General features: G+C 36.4%; 1 protein-coding gene across 2 annotated transcripts in view; it reads right to left on the bottom strand.

Moving 5' to 3' along the window:
* agap3 (ArfGAP with GTPase domain, ankyrin repeat and PH domain 3) overlaps positions 1 to 15,311 on the bottom strand; it is a 281,531-nt gene that overhangs the window by 107,466 nt on the left and 158,754 nt on the right. For both annotated transcript variants that reach the window (XM_088643061.1, XM_088643059.1), the window contains exons 2-3: positions 13,878 to 13,936; positions 6,353 to 6,440 (exon numbers count right to left, since the gene is read on the bottom strand). In XM_088643061.1, the coding sequence (XP_088499187.1) occupies positions 6,353 to 6,440; positions 13,878 to 13,936 (147 nt within the window). The remainder of the gene's footprint in view (positions 1 to 6,352; positions 6,441 to 13,877; positions 13,937 to 15,311) is intronic.

The following is a 15,311-nucleotide window of genomic DNA, read 5'->3' as shown; positions in this document are numbered from 1 at the left end:
AGGAATTCTCTCGTTAAAAATAAAAAGTATTTTAACAATTAATAACCTAGTTAGCACTTAATCTGAAAGTGCAGAAATGAATATCATTACTATAACAATGATTGATTCTACACTGACTTGAAATGAAAACATTTACAGTATACAACATACAATAAAGGGTGGCAGTGTTCTTTATTTATGAACAAGTTGAGATTCTTAAGTTCATAAAAGCATCATATTACTCTAAACAAAAATCACCTAGAGTATAATATAAATTGTTTTCATGAATGAGTGATAATCCAATTCTAAAAACTACAAGTAAAGCCAATGAGATTACGTATCAAAATGCTAGAATGCTGAATGATTATTACAGAGCAATGCATTTTGGAGAATAACACACATCCCTTCGATATTTATATGAATTACAGTGTTACAATCCAATAGCTGCAATAAGAACAAATTGAGTTTTGAAGTCTTTTTTTACCATGCAGTATTCATCTTTACAACAGGTTTTGCTTGATTTGACACCGTTTTGAACCATATTTCAGGTGGGTAATTGCGCCAGCATGCATACGCTGCAAAGGAACAAGTAATAGGTTTATTCCATGCTGAAAAGAGAAGAAAGAAAATACAACGTTTCGGCTGTGGAGCCTGCTTCACCTGAATAAACCTATTACTTGTTTTTAAATATGTTTGTTATGTTGTTTTTTGAGTTTATTTAAGAAATCTGACATGCCAATGTTATACATGGAATATATATATATGCAGTATTCATTTAGGAAGTAAATGAATTATCAGAGAAAGTAAAATTACTATTCCTTTACTTAACATTTGTGATTTTGGAGTTTCAAATTCAAATCTTAGAGGTTGTATCATAAATTGCAGCCCTTTCCTTTAGTTCAGATGTGTTGGTGATGGTCCTTTATTATTATCTGACAGTACAATGTCACGAATATGAATTCCTTACAGAACAGTGTCAAGTTCTTGTCAGTGTCAGTACTTCTGAGGGTATCCTTGCATTAACTGTTTGCTTCAGATACTGCCACAAAAGTTCAATGGGGTTTACATCTGAACTTTGAATTGTCTAGTCCAATACGTGAAATTTCCTTTTCTACAGTCATTCAGTTATAGATGTGCTTTTAGGTTTAGTGAATTGCATAACACAAATACATCTCATGTCTTCGAGCTCATCTTCTTTCATTTAGACTTTCATAAAGATCTGATGAGGTTTATGCCTCAAATATACGAGAATACAGACCAAACTAGAGGGTTTACAAACCTTTTCTTAGTGCTGTAATTATATAAGTCTAGTCAGTGCAGCTCTGTGGAAAACTGGAAATTGGCATGAGAGCTGGGTACAGTATCAGCTGACGCCATAAGAGACTCTGCTGCTCCTGCCCCTCTGGCAGCTCACCCCAGTTGTAACCTGAATACCCCTCTGCCATTCCGGTCTGTCGCTCTGCCAACCTGACAGCTCCAATGAGCCAAACTGGCAACTACCTGTGCCAAGGTCATCTCCATATGACTCTGAATAGCGCTTTGATTTTAAGTCAGGGTTTTCCTCATAAATGATAACTGATATGACACTGTTAAAGATTTTCAAACTGCAGGCACATCATTATAAATGCTTCAATTACTTTATTTTCCTTTGATCAGACCCTGGTACGGTACTGGAACTTCCACAACTGAATGTTATTTTTATGAAAGCTCGGGTAAGGCTAATCCTCAGTTATTAAGCATTAAGATAGTCCTGCAATTAGCAAATTAGAAGTACCAGTTCCAGGAGCTACATTTTTTGGATAATGTACTGCAAGGAAAGAAAAAAAAATGAGATGATAAAATGACAAAAAACAGCCTTGCAAGTATATTTTAAGTATCAATTATACTCTACAACAAATTGACTGTTGAGCTTATATATGAAATAAAAAAAAAGCAGAACAAACAAATCTCATGGCGGACAGCACAACTACTGTGAGGATTTCATTATCTTAAAAATGATTACATTCTGTCTGTAAGTGATAACAGTATACACTAGCCGTAGGGCATCAGCTCACATCTAAGCCTCAACCTGAAAGCCAGGTTTTTAAAAACAACTTTATTCTAAGGTGAAACAGAATTACAATAATGTTCAAGACTCCACTGGCAGCAATCATGCTGGGATCATTTCATGGGCTTCAAATCTTTTAGCAACCGTCTGGCTGGTATTAGAAGTTCTACTGCGGGCAGACTGTTTGGGGATGTATTGGATTAAGTGCTGAAGCAGACTATTCTGTTGGGAGGGGGAAAAGCAAAGCAATTTCTTTTCAGAGTCAGAAGATGCCATGGAAAGCAGAGATAGATGTGTTTTGTAATTAAATGATAAGAAAACCAGGCTGTCAGAAAGCAAAAGTGAGAAGTGCTGAAAAGAAGAAAAAAAGCAAAAGATAAAAAGTTGTTGAAAAATATCCAACACTTTAATTTGTTGCATATTATGTAAGGAACTGCAGGCTTGATATCTTTCATCTTGTCTCTGCCTCATAAGTTAGATTGGAAATTGTACATTTTGGTAAGAGAATCATCTAAATGTGCTTTTCTATGCAAAACATCTTTAAAGATTAAAGAAGATTTAGCTTAAACCAATTAAACAAAAGGATTATAGCTGGTGCGATTACACAAAATAAAGAACCTATAGTTTCTACTCAGAGGTAAAGAACACCCATGAAACCTTAAATGTTAATCCTACAGCTATGCCTACTGTTCCAGAGTCATGGTTCCTAGATTTCTCTCCTAAGAACATTTTGATTTTATTATCTTAAGGCTTTAATCTGTAGCTAACAATTTTAGAAAGCTTCCTCCTCACTACATCACATTCAGACTCACAGTCACTCATTTAAATGTTCTATCCAATGACTGCACCCTTAAAGCACTTATTGTAACATTGTTTCCTGAAACATGTTTACGAATAACAAGAAGAACAAATTTGCATTGCATTATTTAAATGTCCTTTCCTTATTGTCATCAGGACTCAAAACCTGCCTCCACATCATCTGAGCCTGTTAGGAGTAGATCTGTAGAAGCAATCTGATTACATCCTTATTCTCACCTTCCATCCTATCCCACTGGGGAAAAGTTTAAATTTATGGATGAAATGAATATTTATGTAAAACCTTTCATGGGGATTCAAGATCCCTAGGTACTTTGGAGCTGTGCCCTAGACGAAACAATGATCACATAATAAATTGCAGTCACCTCAAGAAGAGCACAGCACACTATAAGCAGGGTGTTCAGGCAGGTAGAGGCTATGGGAGTATTCAAGCAATCATCTGTACTGTCTCAATAGCAATCATAATTTAAAGCTCTGCTGGATGATTATATAGCCTGATCAGAGGCAGAGTGTTAGTATTGATTTAACACTTGAGCTGAGTTCAGCCGCTTTAATTTGCTCTGATTTACTCTATTGTAAAATAATGGGAAGAAAAAAAATTGAAAGAGCCCAGAAGGGAGGTAAGCGTGCGTGCGTGCGTGCGTGTGTGCGTGTGTGTTCATGTATGTTAAGGACATTCAACAGACAAATTTGGATTTAGACATTCAGTCTTCACAAACTCACAGGCTGTTTTTCAAAGCTAAATACATCTGTTCTTTTCACTATACAACCCCCTCCCTCTCTTTACCAAATTCCAAACTCGAATTTGGTACTGTATAAACTGGATTTCAGTTTTAAACAATTGAGCTGATGACATACAGTATATTAGAAATATTTGAGTTTGATGGGTAGTCTTGATAACTCTTCTGTCAGAACATCTGCCTTATACAGGTACCTCAAAGTTAAAAAAATATGTACATGGAAAAAATAGATTCAGTTGAATTTTAGAATGAAGAATTAGAGACACAAAAAGCCCCAGGCCAGTCTTGTTGGATTCTAAAATAATCCTCAAAAAATTTATTTGGTCAGCTGTTATTAGCTTTATCTGAAAAACAAATATATCTTAATGTGTCACTCAATCAATAAAAGTAAACTAGAGATTTTATTTCGGGGAAGCTAACTAGATAGGCATCAGTAACAAAGCCCTTTGGAACTGCATTTCCCAAAATATATGATTTTACCATTTAGTTGAATGAAAAGCAGTTTAAGCCTAGTTTTCTTAGTCTTAATACCTTCAGATGTTTCTATCTTAATATCTACTGTATATCTGCAATTGAAAACAGCACATTTTTGGCATGTTGCTTTGATGAAACAGGTACAGTATTTTGGTGTTTGAAGTCCAAGTAATATTGATCATGCTATGATTAACAAAAAGATAAATACGAAATGTACTATGAAGCACTAAAATTAAGAACTAAGAAGCAAATCCATCTCATAAATCTATTTCCAGTATTCTGGAGGTGAAGTGAAAAATCCATAAGAATTGCACTTGCTCTGCTAGTTAGAGCTGATATGCTGTATGCAGCATATACAGTTACATTCAACTAGTTATACTCTACAGCTACTGTATTAACAAAAACTCTGTGGTGTGATAGCAAAGCCAAAGCTAGATTTGTCAAATGCCAACAATCATGAGGTTTGAAGTGCCTATAAGTTACAGTAAGTACAGGTTAAAGAAGGGAGAATTTAATGACCTCCACAATTTTCATCCCTGGAAAAGTTTATAATAAGAACAATAAAATAAATTGCCTTTACAGGTATATTGCAATTTGTAGCCCAAAGGACTCTGTAGTGCTTCACATAAAGGGTACCTACTACACTGAAGTGCAGCGCTTACATAGAAATGCTGTGTATCAACCATTACAGTATGTACAAGCACAGCAACTACACAAATAGGTTAAACAGAAAAAAAAAACACATCTGAACTAGTTAAATTAAAGAGAAACTTTAGGCAGGTCAGAGTGTTTAAATTTAGAATATTCACAGAAAACTGTGATTAATACCCTTACTCTTTCAAATGATGCAAAAGGATTTTAAAAATGCCCTATCACAGCAGGGTTTCTCCAGGCTCCACTGTGGTTTGGCAATTTGTGGTAATTGTGGTTCAGAAGGAACATTGGCACCTACTGGTCCACCAGAAACACACATAACAGCAACCTGGTTTTATGTGGAAGTTCCTAAAGGCCAGTACAGACAAGGCCCAAACGTGCTCAGTAGCCTAACTATAGAGATCTGAGGCTAGAAGGTGGTAACACTGCTGTTACATTGAGCTCTTCTGAAAGTAATCCTATGTTTCCATGGAAACAGATGCACATTACCAGTTTTGAGACGTGGGGGAGATGACAAGGCCACAAAGTATAAAATTGATGTGCAAACAGACAGGTAGAATGGAAAAAGGGAAGCTTAGATAAGAGACAAAGGCTTGTGGTGAACAAGCTAGTTCTGAGATTAATATTCAAGGAAAGTGATAGATGCTGTTGTTGCCAAAGGAGACCCATAGAGCACATACAAATCAGGTGGAATGTTATGAGATGGTAAATATCAGCGGAACTGTTGCACACACTCTTGCACATATCAAGAGCCTAAGAAAGTCACTAAGAAATGTCAAATTCGTTCAGAAACCATTTTGCAACAAGAAACATTCTTGGCAAAACATATCTCCTTGCAATCCAATGTTTTGTAACAGATTTGCAGCACATAAATCAAGGATGCAAAACAAGCCAAGATCTGAGTATGCATTAAGTACTTCCATCAGAATTATAATCGGCCTAAAATTAAAGCATAATACTTATTCCAAAGATAATTTTTCTAGCATGCCTTAATTACAATGTGACCGTGTAGCCCAGCTGTTCAAGAAATACACATTCTACAATTTCTGGAAGAAATATATCACCATCAGGCTGGTTAAGGCAATAATATAATAATATTCCAATGTATATGAAGGGAAACTTCAGTGCTTTTATTAAAACATAGAAGCAGAAATATATTGTTTGTTCCATATTACAGTATAGCTACTAAATGCAGTAGAGACCAACACATTTCTAGATAAAATGAAGTTTCAGAAGTAATAAGAGCTATTAAATATATTATATATAATATAGAATAATATATATTTGTGTAGTGTATGTATTGTATATGCACTTCTTTGCATATCCCCAATGAAATAATTGATAAGAAATAATTAGTAATGAATGTTGTTTTGTTTGGTCAGATGTCTTCTTACAGTAAATTATGGTGATTATGTGAGAGGGGATTCTAAACTAGGTTCCAGGTCAGAACTGTATGTTTCAAAGGCAATAATATAAATGTTCCAGGCTAATGCCTGCCTGTCCAGACCTGTCCTTCACCGTATTATCATGCTGTCAATCACTACTGGACAGACACGCCTGCTCCTGTCAGACAGGCCTGATTACAGACTTGCTCCTTAGCCTCTTGGCAAACCCACAGCTGCCGGATACCATCTGATCTTACCTTCAGGGGACTCCTCCTGTACATATGTGCCAGTCAGATACCGGTGAACCAAGGCCGACTTCCCACTTGAAAGGTTACCCACAATGCCCTGTAGAAAAAATAACCAATGAAGAACTTAACATGTTCCTTCACACCAGTTTTTTATAACATTTATGGTACTGAATCAAACAACAGGTTAGTTTGCCAAATCTCCCCCTGCTATTACATTTTACAGTACTTTTTATTATAACAAATCATCCCAAGGTGACCAAGAACATTATAATTAAACATCATCAATGTGTATATTTATCCTTGATGGCACTGGAATTCTGATACAAGGTTTTACCTGACATGTCTCATTTAACACCATTGTTGGATTTTTGTAGGGAAAAGTCACAAGAAACACAGCAGCACTTTACAGTAATAATTTAGCATGGGAAGTACTGGATAACAAAACAAATGAATCAATGTATTAAGAATTTTCCTAAGTGATAGGTCTCAAAACATAGTTAATTTTGCCAAGAGTAATTATAAAAGTGTGCTTTGCAATTAACAATTTCACCTGGGCAGGTGGAGAATTTTACTGTCTATGCAATTCTGGACATCTAAGTGTCTCTCTTGTTTGTTGATGTGGTGCTTCAACTTTACTCATCTAGCATGGTATGTGCAAAAGTGCTAATTTTACCAAGGTTCCCACAGGCTGAAAGAACACAGAAAAGGCCCACATGTAATTCACTTCCTATTCGAAAATAATAATTAGAGAAACAACAAAAAATAGGCTCGGGCAAAGACAAAGGAAAGAAGCAAACTTCCAAGCAACTCTATATTGTAGCTTATCTCATCCCCCAGAAGAGTACCTCGTTAAAGGCCAAGAATAATCTCTTTAAGCCATTTAATATTAAAGTCAGCACTCCATAGAATGAATGGGAAATAACATACAATGATTTATTCCAAGACAAAAGTCAAATAAATATTATATGGTATACCCCAATATAAAATTGGCTATTTCCTAACACACTCTACTATAAAACTTTGTTACTTTTATAATACTGGCAGAGAATGACATGGGCATTTAAAATGCATGTTTCTATAAGCATTTTAAGTAGTTACCATTATTAAAAAAACATTACTCTTTTAATGCTTAAAGTGAAAATGTGTAACTACGAATTTGTTGCTAAGGCCAGACAAATATTACAGTAAAAAATCCTGTACTTAGCCATACTTTTACGCTTGTTAAAAATGTTGTAGCAAGACAGCTAAACATTTGGAATCAAGTATTTGCAGTTGGCTTGAAAGCATGTCCAGCAGGGGTAACTGCAAGCCAGCCAACCACATACCAGCTCAATCAGACCAGAAACGTTTTAAACTAGGACCAGTTTGCTAGGAAATAAAGTCACGGGTGGCAAAGACTATTACCGTACATGTGTACATGTGTTTCAATCCAAGGCGGGGCACTGTTGTCCCCTTGAGCAAAGCACCTCACCCGGATGGCTTCAGCTATATTTCCAGTTGTATACAAATATAAGTCACTGTCAAGATGAAAAGCATTGACCAAATAAATTAGTAGTAGAAATAATACTATCGTTCCCTGAGTTGAGCTGTATAATCTTAACGAATGAGCAAAGCAGCTACACAGAAGTGTGCATCACGCCTGTATGAACAGCATTATTAAACAGCAAAACACACAAGGGAGCTGACATCAGGAGACAGGGGAGGAAAGGCAGAGCTGTCAGCACAAGCTGAGACGGAGTATGTGTGTGGGAACAAAGCTACAACAATGGCTCATCTAAGCCTTTTCTTTATTTGCACCACAGTTAATTAGAAGGTAGTAAACCCAATGAAAGCTTTGCTTGAGTTTCAAATACAGACCTTGCACGTAAACACTTTATAAGAGCATCAACAACCTGGAAGTCCCGATTAAAAAAAAACTTAAATGAGTGAATCACTCACTGCCTATGGTTAAATAACCTTGGCAGTGTAATAGAATAGGGAAGGCAAGGTGCACAGTAATCACGTGCCTTTACTGAATAAACAGTGCCTCGTCCATGAAAAGGAAGCACAATAGCTCATTGTTTCTGCTTGGAGACAAATTAATTGTGGCAAAAGACACCCACAATGGAGAGGCTGTTATTAGACTAAATGGGAAGAACACTGCTGTAGTAGAAAGATACAGAAACTTCTACATAACCCACAAATTAAGAAGATTAAAGCATGTAATGCACTACTTAATTGGCATGAGATTCAGAAGCCCTATGGTGTCAAGTTGATTATATGCGTGTGAATTTGCTATTATTTGCATGAAGCATGGTGTGTCACATTGGAAACAATACCAAAATGAATACTTAGGGTGCATGATTTACTTTTGTTAAAAATACTTGAAAACAGACACAACTTAATATTGCTTTCCTTAGTATTTATTCTGCTGTTCTTTAAAAGAAAACTTCTTCTAAGACACTGTTATAATATAGGGACATCTGGAAATTGAAGTCAATAATTACTTTTGTACAAACAATGCATTTTGTTATATGGCATATTGGCAGATGTCCCTCTTGTAAAGCCAGACTGAATTGGGGAAACCATTTCTTTTAGAGAGGTCAAATTATAGGTCTCCAAATTGCCGATTTACTATATTTCACAATTGAACAATATGATTTGTATCATATCAATTTCTCGGTTGTATTGTATCTCAGTTGATACCATTTTTCATGAAGCAAAATCCTTGTCACAAAATTTCTTTTCAAACCATGAGTGTTTTAACAGGGTCTTTGCCCAAGTTCCAACTGTCATTGTAATGTAGCACTTAGAAACAGTTTGTGAACCCTTTAGGTTTATCTGCATTCTCATATAATGTATTTTAGACCAAAACATAATTATATGTTCATGAAACTCTTAATGAACAATAAAGATTAAATGGATAACATGAAGAGATATGAAACAGATACTATATATAAGTGCAGCAATGACTTCAACTAGATGTTTCCTATAGCTGTACATAAGTCTCACAATTCAGCTTTTAATAGTTTTGGTCCATTTATCCTTACAGAACTGCTTCAGGTTGATGGCATTTGGGGGTTTCCTTGCAGGAACAGTAGACATCAGGCTCCCTACAGGCTTGTACTTTTACTTGGTCAATCCAAAACAAAACTTTCTTCTTCAATGTAGATCTGCTTTAATGTTGGATATAATTCACTTGCTGCATGCCCAACCTTAAGCTCAACTTCAGATGAAGAATTTGTGGCCTTATGTTCTTCAGAATTGGCTGGTATGATGTCAAATTCATGGTTCCATCAATAATGGCAAACCATCTGGGTCCTGAAGCAGCAAATCGTCATATTCCCACCACCATGCTTGATGGTCAGGATGAGACTGTGTTGGAAGGCAGTGCTTGCTTTTTGCTCACAAAAGGTTTCTTATTGTGTTCAGAAAGCTCAACATTTGACTCCTCTGTCCAGAGAATGTTTTTCCAGTAGTCTTGGGGATCATCCAGGTGTGTTTGGTGAATGTGAGCAAGGCAGCAATGTCCCTTTTAGAGGGCAATGGGTTTTCCATGGTTAATCTCTCTTGAAAACAACTGCTCTTCAGTCTTTTACTAACAGTCAATGCATGTAAAATGACATTAGCCACAGCAAGAAAAGCCTGCAGAGCCTGCCTTAGATGTTACTTTGGGGTTCTTTGTCACTTTTTGGATGAATTTCTGGGTTGCTCTTGGAGAGTTCTTGGCAGGACAACCAGTCCTGGGTAGAGTCACTATATTCTTGACTATTTACCATTTGTAGATGGTAATATCTGTATCTGTTCATGTGTGCCCCAAATCTGTAGAATGCTATTTGCAACCCTTTCAAAAACTGATGAGTCTATTCATAATCAACAATGTTTGCAATCTCTTTTGGTAATGGTATGACATGTTTCCCCTGACCTGTATGGTGAAGACCAAATTCAAAGTTTCTGAGCATCATACAGGACATATAGTATACAGTAGGCTGCCCATGCTCAGTCCTTACTACCCAATTATTTAACCGCCTAATTCTAATTACCCTCTTTAACTGTGCTAAGTAATCTATAGGTTCATTTATTATTGACATACAGTAACTAAATAATAATGTCTTTTTTTTCAAATTCTTATACCATTTCATCTAAAAAACATTGATATTGGCAAATATAAACTATTTTAATTATTTAAGAAATAAGCATTTTCTACTAAACAAGGGTATAATGCTAATAACATTTAATTCCCATAATTATATTGGGGGTCAGGGGTGGCACTGTGGCGAAGTGGTTAGCGTTGCTTTCTCGCAGTTCTGGAGCCATGGGTTCAATTCCTGGGGTGTTATCTACCTGGAGTTGTACATGTTCTCCCTATGATCTTGTGGGCTTTCTCTGGGTGCTCCGGGTTCCTGACACAGTCCAAAGACATGCTGGCTTTTGGGAAAATTGGCCCTGGTGTGAGTATGTGTATGTTTGTGTCTATGTGTGCCCTGCAATGGACTGGCATCCTTGTCCAGGGTGTACCCTGACTTGCGCCTGTTTCTTGCCGGGATAGCTTTGACTTTCTCAAAACCCTGTATTGGACAAAGAAGTTAGAAAATGGAAAATTGATGGGTCCTTTGGGTACATAAACTCTTTTCAGCAGTGAGAGAAAAATAATATCTAACAATAAATCATAAATATACAGTATATAATCTATAACTGCAGGGAGAAAAGACCCCATACTATTGCTAGCACCTTTCTTTTATTAATAGGAAAATGTATGTATTTCTTGCTGCTGTTGCTGTTTGAGGGATTTATTACTGTGACTTTCTGTCTGGAAACCCCATAGGGTGTTTACAAAGAAAAGTAATTTTTTCAATGATTCCAAGCTAGGGAGACTCTTTGACAAACTTTACCTGCTCTTTATTTTTACTAACTCTATACAACAAGCCTGTAGTAATCATGATTTACATTCTTAGACAAAATGCTTCTTCTGGCAATAATAATAATAATAATAACAATAATAATAATAATTGCTTACACTTATACAGCGCTTTTCTGGACACTCCACTCAAAGCGCTTTATAGGTAATGAGGACCACCACCAATGTGCAGCATCCACCTGGATGATGCGATGGCAGCCATAGTGCGCCAGAACTCTCAGCACACATCAGCTATCAGTGGGGAGGAGAGCAGAGTAATGAAGCCAATTCATAGATGGGGATTATTAGGAGGCCAAGATTGGTAAGGGCCAATGGAAAATTTGGCCAGGTTATACCCCTACTCTTTTCGAGAAACGCCCTGGGATTTTTAATTACCACAGAGAGTGAGGACCTCAGTTTTATGTCTCATCCGTAGGACGGCGCCTGTTTACAGCACAGTGTCCCCGTCATCATACCGGGGCATTAGGACCCACATGGACCGCAGGGTGAGCGCCCCCTGCTGGCCCCACTAACACCTCTTCCAGCAGCAACCTTACTTTTTCCAGGAGGTCTCTCTTAAGTAGTAAATAATTAAATAGTGCTCATCTGTATCAGTATAAACTGTATCACTAAAATACTTCTCCATCCTGTTTTAAAATTCAAAAGCATCGTGAAGTTTATTTAGACTACGTATTTGCTTTTGTGTGATGCCATTTTCTTCTCCTGTATACTTACTTATGGTAAAATAGCTTTAAACTTTTAACTTTTTACTTTTAAAAGCTTCTTTCAATAGTGGTTAACTATAATATACAGTACATGTATAAGACTCTAAGAACATCACAAAACACAAAATAGGGGAAACAAATATGAATTGTAGTCGAGTGTAACTTGTGGATTAGATACAATACACCTTTAACCTAAAACTGCAGTTACCTGTGTACTGTATGTCAGTAACTCCTGTGGTACACTATTTTTTTTTTATTCATGCTTAAAGTGCTGCAAAGACAGAAGAAACACCTTCAAAGACTTTGTCCAAGTTTAGATAGTGCTGATGTACAGTAGTTTCATTTTTCTCTTTTAGTTTTAATTACCAACTACTGTATATAGAAGCCCTGTGGCTAACTTATTATCATGTAAAATATTACCTGACCTGTTTCTTTGCACCATCCAAAAATGCAGTGTTTATTTTGAAATTGGTTTGAGGGAATGCCATACTACAGAATATCATCAAGGTTGTACAGCTTACCTTATTACTGTTGCAAAGCACTTTCCTTTTATTTATGGTTGTGGTATTCTGGGTTAAATGTAAACCTACTAGATGCATTTAATGCATCATTTTGTACAACTTCAAAGCGCAGACATGGGCATGGACTGAACAAAGAACTCCCAGAGATCCCAGAAGGGCCCACAGAAATCTCATCTAAACAAATTAGTCCAGGTGCAAATGTTTTGACATTTTTCTTCAGAAGTTGATTTTTTAACCTCCTTCTTGAATCATTTTTGCATTATAAGCAGCTATTGTTATGCAGGTAGCACTTACTATAAAGTAATATTTCATTTCTATTACTAAAATACGAGCCAGTGCCAGATGTTTTGAACAGACCTTACGCTGAGAAAATAGACCTGGAGTGGATTTATTTGGAAGAAAATGCTAATTACAGCAAGATTAATCAAAGCATTAAGGCTCTGCTGTCGTTAAAATGTATATTTCTGGATTAGCCGGAATACCACTTGCTGTTTTTTTCATGGATTACTTCCAGTATATATCACTATTTTATCCCAAAACTGTCATTCATTGTCAGAGTCCTACTGCAAGTCATCAAGCATTGCCACACCAACTGGGTTGATTAAAATGACCCATTTCATATTGGCTTTGTTCTGAAATGGAGACCATTAACAGGATTTACAGAAAACTACAAGCTTAAATGCCTAAGACTAAAAAAACACAAACTGGACCAATTTAAAAAATGCTTCAGATCATACATCCAATTAAATAGCCGAAATATACAAAAACCGTATCCATTGCTTGGCTACTCACAATGTGCCACAATAAGAGATTAAACTTATTTACTATATACTATAAATTCAATTATATCTGACACTAAAATTAGAAGCACCTAGTTTCAAAACCACTTCTGATGGCCGCTTTCTTGAAAGCCTGACAAAAAAAAAGGTTTTCTTAATGAAAATTCAGAGGTTAACAGAAATAATTCAAGACTGGATGGAAAGATGTAAAATAAAGTTAGACCTCTCTGGAAAAGGGTCTGAAGGACAAAGGTAGATGTTTAAAAATGTGAGGGATTCTCAATATTTCTGTGACTAATTCTCAATATTTATTTGATTAACTGTTTTGCATTTACTTACACAAAACTACAAAAAACACAGATAACTGATAGTGGGACAACAGTAAGGTGGTCTATTTACAGTACTTAATTGTACTGTATATTCTGTTACCAGGTTGGAGAAAATATTGCACTCATGCACAGGTTTTAACATTTTCTTTGCTGAAAAGAAAAAACATAAAAACTACATATTTCCTTCTTAAAAACCATGTCCCCGTTCAAACTGATTTTATTATCATCACAACACACTGCAGACATTCTCAAAAAAGGTGGCACTGATATTTCAGAACTGATGGATCAGAGATTCTTTACTTACCACTTTAAGCTCCGGTACTGATCGGCTCAAAGTCCATTCCTGGCTGTTCACAAAGGAGTCTGTAAGAGGATAAGTAACAGTTGTCAGTGCCAGGTGAGATGCCATCAAATGTCTTCACAATAGTCCTTACTACTTCACACACCATTTCTGACACAAAAGAAAGCAAAACAAAATAATCACTCCACACATTGGCCTACATAAAAATACATAATGGATTTGGAAACGATTTGTCTTTTCAGACAAAGATTGGCACATATTGAATGCAGGTTGCCTGCTAGAGTAAAGAAAGCTTACACTGGGCCCCAGTCTGTGTAACAAAATGCCATTGAATGAGGACAGGTATTCACAGGACAGGAAAACGGTCATTTAAAAGGTCAAATTTGTATCATTCGCTGTTGTTTCTGCATTTCGGCACTGGCTCTTAAGCAAACAAAGTGGAATGCTTAAACATGTAGATAGTAATATGATCTAGTCAGTCTCTAGGATGAGTGCAAGCAGTGAACTGTAAAAGAGTCATCACCAGCTTAAATGCATTATTTCATTAGTAAAGTTCCGTAAGTGACCTAATCTGGCTGCTAAATTCCACCAGGGGTTCCTCCCCTCCTTGGAAGTATAAAGCTTCCTAGCGCTGTCCCAAAGGATTTCCTAAATCCAAGGCAATTTACTTCAAAACCAGAGCATATAAAATACTTGAGCTCCAATGGGTCTCCAAAAAAACTCCCTTGCATCCATCTGGTATGTTTTCAATTCATCACGTTTTATTTTTAACTTTTGGAAGGTTTAAGTGAGATCTTTAAAATCCACTGTAGTATTAGAGTTAGGAAGGATTCTAAAAGTCTGATTTTCAGTGCATTGAATCAAAGGTTGAGGCTCACCCAAACACCCAAAACCTAAAAAAATCTACATTATTACAATAATATAATTTAAAAAGCCATTTGTTATAGAACATCAGTATAAAAGACAAGATGAATTCAGGTTTACTGTAGATAGGCTCTGGAAACTGTCCACGCTGAAGGAACTGATCCTTTTTAGTCTTGAGCAAAGAAGTTTATGAGGGCACAAAATCCACAAAAAGGATTTGACAGTCAACCCAGCACATTTATTTTCATAACTAACAGTAAAACATGAACCAGAAGGAACTAAAAACAGGAGGCATTTTTTACCCAAAGAGTTGTAGGAGTGTGTAGCAAGCTACCCATCAGCAATTTTGTATCTGATATTCTGGATTCTTTCAAATCTCATCAAAAAGACAGCACCTCCCCTGGACAAGCACATTACCATACTAAAAGTACTGGTTTAGAAACACTGATTCAGAAAGAAAATCACAAATGGTGTTAACCTACACTTTTTTTAGAAGCAGATGATTTTGCCTTAAAATTCTCCCACTCCAGTACTAGCCAGACCCACCCTTGCTTAACTTATGAGGTCCGACAA

This window comes from Lepisosteus platostomus, chromosome 8 (assembly GCF_059453375.1).
Source record: "Lepisosteus platostomus isolate fLepPlt1 chromosome 8, fLepPlt1.hap1, whole genome shotgun sequence".
Classification (NCBI taxonomy): Eukaryota; Metazoa; Chordata; class Actinopteri; order Semionotiformes; family Lepisosteidae; genus Lepisosteus; species Lepisosteus platostomus.
Note: the sequence above shows the minus strand (reverse complement) of the source record. Positions and strands in the feature narration are given on the sequence as shown.